We start from the raw sequence: 10,841 nt of genomic DNA on the forward strand, positions 1-10,841 counted from the left end.
CCCATCATGGTGAGTCAGACTTATCTTTCATTGAGAACAGCAAGGACACGACAAGGAATAGATCGACCAAGAAGCAGCCGATATTTGGAGCAACATGGACACAGGAATGTAGAATAAATGTAGCCCATGATGGCGAACAGAAGATAAGATGGATGATGGAGACGTTCAAGAGGTACCACAGAGGAGGGAAGAATTATATCATCGAGCAAGAAAAGATGTGGGAGATCCTGTTGTTGTCGTCCTTGCTGTTCATGAGGCGAACAATCAGATTTATTCAAGCAGACACTGATCATAATCATTCTTTTTGATGTAAAATTCTTATATAGGATCCCCAAGGCCCCGTTACCATTCGAACTACCCAATTCATCACCAACCGACTCCTCAACAGACGTCAATTCGTAGTCACAGTATTCCACCCTACTCGAGCTAACGTCTCTCGATCTGAACTCGGTGAAAAACTCGCCGGTCTCTACAAGACTGAAGCCGCCAGAGTCACCGTATTCGGTCTCAAAACTAAATTCGGTGGTGGTGTCTCAACTGGTTTCGGTTTAATCTACGATGACGAAGAATCTCAAAAGAAATTCGAACCCAAACACAGACTTGTAAGAGTGAGTACACAGTTTCTTCTTTCCGTTGGGGAACAGTAGGGATATACAAGCCATCTGAGGGCAACTTTGAGGGAAAGAAGGCGAGGAGGATGTACCAATTGGCATGGGTTGAATGGCAAAGCTGGTGTTTTGATGATATCGCCTCGGAGATCAACGCTGACAAATTGTCTATCGCCTATTTATCTATTCTCAATTTACAAATAACTCTCGTACAACTATTCATCAAATCAAATCAAATCATCACATCACGTCTCTTGACACTGCAGTCCGGTCTCGCCGACAAGATCGTCAAGGCTTCCAGAAAACTCCGAAAGGAGAGAAAGAACCGATCCAAGAAGGTATGTTCAGATTTCCATTCTTTTACATTCGGTTTTTGCACTGCACTGCAACTGACATTCAATTTTTTACAGGTTCGAGGAAAGGCTAAGACTAAGGCTGCTGAACCCGCCAAGAAGAAGTAAATGTAATTTAAATGCTACTTTTTGGTTAGGATTGGGTTTCGGCTGGGATGTATACACTGCATGCTTACTACTGGCATCTGGGTCTTGTCAGCTAAGAAAGCATCTATAGCCATAATACTGACTGTTGAAGATTGTCTTTCGAGGTGATTAAGAAAGGTTGGCATCTTGGCTTTACTCAAGTTTAGTATCAACGTGAAGAAAAAATCTTTAAAGTGAATAGATTAATGCTTTGAGTAAAATCGCTATCCGGAGCACATGGTGTTCGTTGCGAATTGATCAAGAACTGATTTCGTGTGGGACTTGCTCATGCTCATGAGGGCGCGCTCAACGACACACTTCTGACCTACTTCTAGTTTTGCACTTATGTCCACCATCTTTTTCCGTCCAGTGATATAAATATACACATGCTGTGTTGACTGATCTACCGCGAATGAGAAGCAATAATTTCTCGCATTGCATTTAGTATTTGTATCGAAAATTACAACTGGAAACCCGGTCCAGGAAAAGGGAATTCTGAAAGAAGTCAAGATCGTCAGAGCAGACAGAACTAAAATTACAAGTTTCGCATATACATTCGCCATCCATCGTATCCAGAAGCAAAAGCAAATCCATTAACATTGAGATATAGATCAAGATGGGTACTACGATGATTGAAATGGAAGAATGATCAGCGCCACTCATCACTAATTTTCCCTTCACTTTCTCACGTCCATATGAGGGTTATGTTACATGTCGTGGAATCTGACTTACAGCAAGCACATAGTCCTTTCCTACCACTTGGATATTATCATCATCATCAACGAATACCAACCTGTAAGAATCTTTTATAGCGCCTGGATCAGGTTTACCGTTACCGCCTCTTATTCCATGACCGTTACCTGTTCCGGGTATTGGAGCAGAGATGACTGTCGCACGGTAGAAAGAGGTTGTATCTGGATATAATGCTAGGACTTGACTGTTCTTAGGGAAATCTTCAAGGTTGGAAGGATGGGACGATAAGTGTGAAGACGATGTTGGATCTGGTAAGGGGATTATTGATCGTAGTGTCGTGTTATACGCGCTAAGAGGAACAACGGGTTAGTAAATGATGCCCTTCCTTGTGGTTGTTGCCTCTCCGTCCACCATGAGATTTGCAGCAGCTGAGACGTTCTCCCAAGGGGGAAGACTGATACGAATTACTCACTTTCCATCGTCAACATCTTGAACTTCATATCTCATCTTATCCTGTTGTATGCAACGTTTAATAGTCGCTAAGATCCAATCATCACCACTGCTCCCACCTGCTCCACCTCCTCCTGGTACATGAGTGGATGACGGTACATTATCATTCTCCTTTGATGATTTAGGTAATTTGAAAGCGACTTTTCGTCCTGGTTGTAATGGTAACTGATCATTATACTGTTCTCTTCTTTGTTTACCTGTAGCTTCTCTTGACATTGACATGGAAGATAAACTGGATGACATTCCAATTGATCCTTTTATAACACCTCCTCCAGATCCACCTATTGGTATTCCCGGTGAAGGATAATCTGGAATGGGAGAAGCTGAAGCTGATATTGATAATTTCCTTTTACGTTTTACATTTCCATTATTTCCATTTGAAGGGGAATTGATATTGTTTATATTCGGGGATGATATACTACCATTCGGATTGGATATTACGACACCTGGAATATCAATAGGTACAGGTGTTAAAGAAGATGCTCCTGTACCGTGACCTAGATTCGGATTCGGACCTCTTCTCAATGCTAGAAGGACATTTAATTTGTCTAACGCTTCATCTAAATGTCTTTTTTCAATTTGCACAGAACGCAGTTCGCGGTCCCTTTCAGAGTCTGATAAGCCAGAGTTCGACTTCAAGTTTGATGGATTGGCCGGGAGGGACGGTAATAATCTTAATGTATCGATCAAGGAATGCCAAAGTGATGTCACTGCGTGTAAGTGAGGGGTGACACGAGAATGATTAAGATACATCGTATATGTGTTCGGTAAGATGGTACGGTGTATATTTGATAAATTGAGTTGATTGTCAATACCAGTGGATCGTGCAAGTTGAAAGACCAATGACCAATGACCAATGACCAATGACGAAAGCCCGTCGTTGTATATCAATTGTACCATTCCGAAGTTTGGTTTTGATAATTAACGATGTGGTGAGTACAGAAAGATAAGTATCAGATAATTGTCATCAGCTTTTGTTTACTTTTCTTTTACTTTTCAAGCGATTCGCCAACAGATTCGGACGTTACTCACTCTGCTCATGCTCTGCTGCTGAAGCTTTAACGCTGCCTACCCTATTCCTAGACATTTCGTTGAATCGAGTGAGGGGTTCGAGTGTTCCAAAATATCGTGGTATATGTATGTAATGTATCAATGCCTTTTGTAGGATATATCCAGCAAGTATTGTGGATAGAAGTACAAGTGGATCACAGGATTCGGTGTCGGGTCAAATACTATACTATCTGCCTGGATATGGTTCGATGAGCTAGATATTTGTTGATCACAACCTAAGTCGCTTCGAATCGTCGTTATCTGACAGGGATATGTCAGATGTCCCTCTTCTCGTTCTGAACCTGCGGACGGTTAATAGTATGAAATCAAACGGGGAGTTGACTTGATGTCGACAATGCTCTGAGCAGTGTATGTATATGTATTGAGTATACCAAAACAATGCTTTTGCTTTGTTGTCATCAATTGAAATTCGTTCGAGGATATGACACCTGAATTCAGGCACGCACATAATTAAGCGGGATGACAAGTTACTACTAGAGTATATATGCAACAAATGAAGATGTGAAGACGTGATACTCATCGATACTCTGATCCTGATTGAGAGACTGCTTACTGCTCACTGCTTACTGCTTGCCGCTTGCTGCTTTATGCTTGCGAGGATATCAGGTCCAAAGACCATGGATGGACCCACTTGTTTAGTTAGCTATTTTATATTGTTTTGTTTTTGTAATAGCATATCAAAGATCACTTGAATTGATTCAAACAATAAACTAATTTCGGCTATGTACGATTAATGAGCCAAGGATGTAAGATACTGATTTTTGTTATTTACCTCTTCTCCATTCTTTCCTCTCTTCCCCTCCTCCAATCACGCGACTTGATCCCACCTCAAGCAACTGAGTGAAGCCTTCACCACACCCACATCCACCACATCCACAATCATAATACGAAACGCTATGTATACACTTCTAGATTCTTCACCTGAAATACCCAAATAACTTATTGTTCTTCTTTCAATGCTAATGTACAACCTGAGTAACCAAATTTGAGAGGGGAGGGGATGGAGAGTGAAGAGAATCTATATGGAAGTGAGGTAGTGGGATAAGAAGCAGAAAGTCTGGAAGATCAAATTCAACTAAGCACGTTGGGGGGCAGGTGAAGCTTGAGTATTTTGTTGACCGTTTCCATTTCCATTTGTATTACCTGATGCACCTAATCTGGCAGCTGCATGAGGCGGTAACTTGAGATTCAATCCACCGGAAGGTAGAGCTGGACTACTATTGCCATTGTTACCATTGGGAACGGCATTTTGACCATTCTGAACCGGTGCCTGAGCAGCGACTTGACTCTGTTGTTGTTGCTGTTGCTGAGCTTGCTGCTGTTGTTGTTGTTGCTGTTGCTGCTGTGCTTGAACCTGTTGTTGTTGTTGCTGTTGAGCCATTCTTGCCATTCTCAACAAAGCCTGTTTATTCTTATGGTCGATGAAGCCTTGAAGGTTTTCGCCGAAACCCGAAGATTGGGCTGATCTAGTTAATTCTGATAGTTGCTCCGGAGTCATGTTTTCCAGATTCAATTGTAAGGGTAATTGCTGTGCTGCAGCCATCGCTCTTGCTGCTAACAACCTCTGTTGCATTGCTGGATCCATTGTTGCGCCGTTAGGTAAACTGATATTACCATTACCGTTGACAACAGGTGAATTGTTGAAACCTTTCCCATTGACAACTCCGTTCACTAATTGAGGTGATCCATTCATCTGTTGAGGATTAGGATGGATAGAATTTGTAGGTGATACAGAAGGTCTTTGTTGAGGGGGAGGCATTTGACCAGAGTTCGACGGCCTCTTGACATTTTGCGGTCGAGGCAGGGGTTGCTGACTCTGTCCATTCACGACAGGCGAAGCTACTGAAGAGCCATCGGCAGAGGGAGCTCTTTGTTGCGTTGGTACACCTTGCGTTGGAGCTTGACCTTGGCCTTGGCCTTGGGCAGCAGCTTGAGCCATGGCAACTTGTTGTTGTTGCGCAACTAAAGCTTGTTGTTGAGCTAGCAGTTGGTATCGTTGGAATTGTTCCATTTGCTGTTGTTGTTGTAACAGTTGTTGTTGTTGAAGGTGAGCAGCGATTATTTGAGGATTAGGTGGTACGATCTGTGGTCTGACAAAGACTGGTGTAGGAGGTAATTCGGTAGGTGCATTGAGAGATGTTAAAGCTTGATCAAGAACGGAAATATCTGGTTTGAGTTTTTCCCAATCATCATCTCGTAAAAGACTGATTCGATTGCGAATGTATTTCGAATCTAAATCATCGACTACAACCCTATCGATATCTTCTTCCATACCCATTCCGACACCCAGTGCACCACCGCGAGAAACGTCATATCGCCAGGCTTCATTGAGTCTCCTTCGTTTGTTAGGTGATTCAATGTCATTCTCTTCGATCTCATCGATCGATTTAGGCCTTCTTGATTTGCTAGAAGGAGGGGCAGTATCTGGGAAAAGCCAATCTGGATATTCTTCCGATGAAGTAGGCGGACCTGTTTTGCGATGAGAGTAAAGGGCTGTTCTTCGATCAAGTCGAAGTACACCACCTCGCCCACGTCGTAATCTGAAGGACGAGGGATATATGGGCGTGGCTTCGTCGTCCTCTTCATCAGAGTCTGATCGACCGCGGTTGAGTGTACGAGCATAATGAGGATCGAGGGAAGTTCTGGGTCGGAATGTGTGAACGGAGGCTGGAGGTGGTAAAGGTTGGTATGAATTCTGTTGAGGTCCCACGTGTCAGCTGAGTTGATCAGAACACTCGAAGATTTTTCGACTCACATCAGTGCAATCATCCCAACTTGCATCAGATTCCTTCTTTCTAGCCATTATCTCATCCAATTTCTGTTGAAGAGCTGCCATTCGCTCTTTGATAGCTTCAGGAGCATTCGATTTACCCGCAAGACCAACTGGTATTCGGTCGGTTGCATTGCGAGAAACTTCAATCGCTCTATCCCTTTTATCTCTTTCATCCCTATCTTTCTCGTGATGTTGTTTCTTCCTGAATATAGAGATATTCGCGGAAGAGGTAGGTTGTAATGGCATTGAAGGTATTGTGACTGGTACCACACCCGTCATCGGTCTTCCAGTTATGAATTCTTCCTCTTCTCGCGTCATGCCTAAAGATGGCCATCTTCGTTTGATCTCGAACAATTTCCATTTAGCTTCCCAGACTTCTTTATCAGATTTGAATAATTCCTTCTTCTGATGTTCGCGTTTGACAACCATTGAAGCAAGATTGTGCGCCGATCGAAGTTCACTTTGAAGTTTTTGGAATTGTTCAATAGAATGATTGTCCGTACGTCGAGTTTTACGTGTTGCACGAATATCCCTTCTTCGGAAACAAACATAAGGATCGTTGTCATTGGTCTCGTCGTACTAAGCACTTGATGTTAGCTACTTGTCCGCAATCTTAGAGGGAATAGCCAGCTTACGTTCAAAGCAGGCATGATTGACTTTCCTTCCCTTTCCTCCCGTCTAGTTTTCCAATGAGGGTAAATATTTCGAGCCATTCGAGCGAGTACTTTCAATTCGGGTAGATCTCGAGGTATTTCATTACTCGGTAGAAATGACGCAGGTATAGGGGATGAGAACATGGGTTCGACGGACGAGAACGGTGGCAGAAGTGAGATATTCTGCAATCGATCATCAGCCAAGAACATTGAAGTCCCGTCATGATAGTAGTCAGCTCACTGTATGAAGCATAGGTACACTATCTTCTGCGTATTTCTCCAAGACGCCCATGATGTACTCAAAAGTATCTTCAGAAATGAACAATGGAGTAGGTACATTATCATTCTTCTCCTTCTCCTTCTCCTTTCCTTTTGCCCTCATACCTCTTCCTGCACTTGTAGGCGCCTGTGATTGATTATTCGTGACATGATTTTCTTTCAAGGGAGTTTGAGGGTTTCCATTTCCGATATTTTTCGTCTCTCCATTAGTATGACCATTGACTGATGTAGAACCGTGACCATTGGCAGTGGTGCCACTTGAACCTTCTGCTTTAGAGTTGAATTCGTTTAACCATTTATAATCTTTATCATCCATACAATAACCTAATCCACCCCATCCACCAGAACTCTCTTCGACGGTATCTGAGAATCTGATATAGTTGACAGGTTCGACATATTTAGTAGCTTGATATAATGGAGCAAATTGATCATCCCTAACTAAACCTGTGGCGTCCGGTGTTGGAATGTGATAATTCAATGAAGAAGTTGGTTTTAACGATGTTGCCGACGCAGACGCCTTGTCATTTGGCGAAGAAGGTTTCGTTGATGTTCCTGTAGAGTGTAAAAGTGATGCTGATGATAAAGCTGCTTGTAAATGATGCTCCTATAATAATCAAGATTAACATGAAGCGTCAGTTTTGACAAACAACAAGAACATGACGGAATGATCAGTCGCGAAACGATGTTCGATAATTACCAAAAGAGGAAAGAGGTTGAATGATACTGGGAGAAAGAATGACTCGTTTTCACCACCAAAATTGCCCAAAAAGCATACCGGAAAAGAGAGAAGGAGATGAAGAAGGGGTCGAAGAGTGCATGGAACTAGTGAGAGACACCTGGACCATAGCAAGAAGCATGAAGAAAAGAAGCAGCAAGAAGAAGAAGTATTCCAAGAGGCTTGCGCGCGTTCTTCATCGTTGTGTTTTTTTTCCCACGCGGATACCCTTTTTTTCAGTCCTTTTTTCCCCCAATTCAATAACAACACCCCCTCCATCAAAGGTCAAATACGCCATATCCAGCTATGGTAATGACCCATGCATGCATAGAGAAAGATGTAGAGAAGAGTCGACTTACCAGGAGTTCACCGGATTCAACACCTATTGCTCCTACATGTTGATGTTTTGTTTGTTCGGAATGACCGGAACCCGACGCTGATGGATCATTTGATTCCCAAACAATAGTTTCGGCTGCACCCAAATCCACTTTATCCGTCCCTTTGTAAATCAATAATTTGGTCTTGTTGGTTACCCTCCCAGCACGCCTCGAAGAGGTCACCATCCTGCCGGGAGCCATGAGTTATGTATAGAGTGAGAGCGAGGGCTCAGCTTCTTGCTGAAGACGATGCTTTGCCCTCGTTTGTGTGTGGATGTTTTAGTTCTCATCGACCAATCAAGGTCTACTATGAGGGGGGGTTGAAACGTAGCGGCAAGAGTGGGGATTGCTGTGTTTTTCACCTGTAGAATACTATCCCTCACCATACGAATCGGCGCGCATCGTTCAAAACATGACACATAATAATAACAGCAACAAAGTATCCGAACAAAGTAAAATTCAAAAAATTTCACTTGATTCGGCGTTTATTTGTGGCACTTTTGAACCCGTCAACGTGGTCTTTGCTGTCTGATTAGTACTCGAGTATAGTGAAAAACAAAAGATGGCAAAATACCAACGATATGTTATATCAATGCAATGCAAGACGAATGCTGGAAGTGCAACATGAACCTGCGAGAGGAGATGGACGTCAGTAATAGGGAACCGGTGGAAGACCCTCTCTTGCTTCTCCCTTGATGGTTCAACACGCACTATGTACAAACAAGAAGCCAAGGAGACATCTACAAGAGAAGCATAAGCTCTTCCTGAACAACTAGAAGAAAGAACCGCACTTACAATCTAAACGGAAAAACAAGGATCAATCTACCTTTACCACTTCTTATTCTTCTTGAACGATTTACCTCGACCGTTTTCCATCCTACTCCATTGTAGATCACCGTATTTCCTCTTGGCGTATTCTCCAGTACCGTCATCCATGATCAAACCTTGAACGACCTGACCAGCTCTGTATTTCCTCTCTTTAGTCAAGGTAGTATCTTGCAAATGGCGAGGAGCGTCCACCATCGTTCCAATCTGTCAGACATAAGTATAAGCATCGGTGGTCCGCGCACTGGAGGAACAGTCAGAAATGCTTACCGCGAAAGATTCGGGGATTTTGTCGGATCTACTACCACCTTTCATGAATCTCTTGGGATCCAAACTGTTCGCCAATGCTAAAGCTTGGTAATCCCTCTTCATTTGAGGTAAGAAATCTGATCTGGGTGTAGGGATACTAGCCCATAGTTCTGAAGTAGTAGCCTTTCGTGGTTGCTGTGAAACAGATTTGGTATTAGCCAAACCCGTGACAAATAATGATTTGAGGTTGGCAAAAAAACTTACAGCCGCTTTCTCACGTTTGCTCAATTGCCTCTCGTAAGGTCTATCGTCTAGCTCAGGTACTGGAATCTCCTTCTTTTTGCCCTCGATGGGTGGTCTCGAAGGTCCGGCCCTTGTCACTTCAGGTAATCTCGTATGTGCTAAAGCTTTACCGTCTTTAGTGAATGAGAGGTGGGCTCGAGGTAAGGTCGGTACGGACAAGTCCGGAATGGGTCTAAGGGGTCAACAATCAGCATATTGTTCTATGTGACGAACGGGGACGATTCAGCTGGCCACTTACGCATCCTTCTTCTTTTCTACTTGATCCTCATCGAATTGCAGCACCACTTCGTCATCTTGATCTAGTGTTGTATCCGCCCTTTCCTTTCCTTTGCCATTAGACGAAGTCGATTTGGCTATAGCGGCAGCTTTAGCAGCTTGCAGCAATCTTTCCATTTGCTCATCATCTGAATCATCTTCATCTTCCGAATCGGAGGTATTCGAGGAGGAAGCAGACGAAGATGAAGAAGCTGAAACAGTACTCGATCCATCATCTTCATCATCCTCATCTGACTGCGAATCTGAAACAGATTGTTGATTTCTCGCGGAACTTGAAGCGGAAGGGGATAACGGGGCAAAAATTTGACCAGTGGACAAACCTGCTGAAGGAGGTATATCTTCTTCTTCATCCATGACAATTGATCCGGACGGTCCATCACCTTGAACAGAGCCATCGAGTAGTTTCGAGGCATCATCATTTTCGTCATCTGTTCCTTCTCTTGATTTACTGGTCTCGGATGTGATGGATTTTGAGTCTTCTTTATCTCCTTCAGCGGCTTCTCGAACTTCATTCAACCTCCTATGTCTCAAAGCCCTCGCACTACCTGTCTCCAGCTCACTACCGACTGACGTCGCTGACCCAGAAGCTCGTAGGCGTGCTGTTGGCGTATGGAGGATAGAAGCTGCTTCTTCAGCGGCGAGCTCATCTGCTGTCTTATGATGAGTATGAGTCAAAGGTGTACGTGCAGGAGTCGGCGTCGGTTGGTTGGACGAGGATGGAGTCGAGGGTCGAGAAGCTCGTTTAGGCGTTGTCATCTTGTTCTGTGGAAAGTGGGAAGTGCATCAAGCGATCAACAGCTGGAGGTAGATATGAAAGGATTATCTAAATTTTCAAGTCAAGGGAAAGAAAGGATTGAGAACGTCTTTCGATCACTTGGGTGATATGAGCAAGCTATCTGTTCTGTCAAAGTACTCCCTAGTAGTCGATGTCGATCGGGCCTCCTATAATGAATAAGGTATGATTTGCTTAGTTCTTTGACGAGAGTGTGAGCTGTGGGATTGGTGATGATCTCTTTCGTATAAACTTTCC

The 10,841-nt window shown here is 43.5% G+C and overlaps 4 protein-coding genes across 4 annotated transcripts; 1 reads left to right on the plus strand and 3 right to left on the minus strand.

Moving 5' to 3' along the window:
* Nucleotides 1-6: 6 nt before the first annotated feature.
* On the plus strand, nucleotides 7-1,069 carry IL334_005025 (uncharacterized protein; the record flags this gene model as incomplete). The annotated part of the gene is made up of 4 exons (XM_062936739.1): nucleotides 7-9; nucleotides 327-608; nucleotides 875-946; nucleotides 1,019-1,069. 4 exons carry the CDS (start codon nucleotides 7-9, stop codon nucleotides 1,067-1,069), a joined length of 408 nt encoding a protein of 135 aa, XP_062792790.1.
* Nucleotides 1,070-1,789: 720 nt separating this feature from the next.
* IL334_005026 (uncharacterized protein) lies at nucleotides 1,790-3,377 on the minus strand (the record flags this gene model as incomplete). Its single annotated transcript, XM_062936740.1, has 3 exons — nucleotides 1,790-2,129; nucleotides 2,253-3,000; nucleotides 3,323-3,377. 3 exons carry the CDS (start codon nucleotides 3,375-3,377, stop codon nucleotides 1,790-1,792), a joined length of 1,143 nt encoding a protein of 380 aa, XP_062792791.1.
* A 1,059-nt stretch (nucleotides 3,378-4,436) lies between these two features.
* On the minus strand, nucleotides 4,437-8,359 carry IL334_005027 (uncharacterized protein; the record flags this gene model as incomplete). The annotated part of the gene is made up of 5 exons (XM_062936741.1): nucleotides 4,437-6,056; nucleotides 6,117-6,713; nucleotides 6,770-6,970; nucleotides 7,029-7,670; nucleotides 8,141-8,359. The coding sequence occupies 5 exons, from the start codon at nucleotides 8,357-8,359 to the stop codon at nucleotides 4,437-4,439; spliced, it is 3,279 nt and encodes a 1,092-aa protein (XP_062792792.1).
* A 627-nt stretch (nucleotides 8,360-8,986) lies between these two features.
* Nucleotides 8,987-10,567, minus strand: IL334_005028 (uncharacterized protein; the record flags this gene model as incomplete). Its single annotated transcript, XM_062936742.1, has 4 exons — nucleotides 8,987-9,190; nucleotides 9,254-9,427; nucleotides 9,497-9,707; nucleotides 9,774-10,567. 4 exons carry the CDS (start codon nucleotides 10,565-10,567, stop codon nucleotides 8,987-8,989), a joined length of 1,383 nt encoding a protein of 460 aa, XP_062792793.1.
* Nucleotides 10,568-10,841: the final 274 nt, after the last annotated feature.

The sequence above is a fragment of the Kwoniella shivajii genome, chromosome 6, assembly GCF_035658355.1.
Source record: "Kwoniella shivajii chromosome 6, complete sequence".
In the NCBI taxonomy this organism is placed as follows: domain Eukaryota; kingdom Fungi; phylum Basidiomycota; class Tremellomycetes; order Tremellales; family Cryptococcaceae; genus Kwoniella; species Kwoniella shivajii.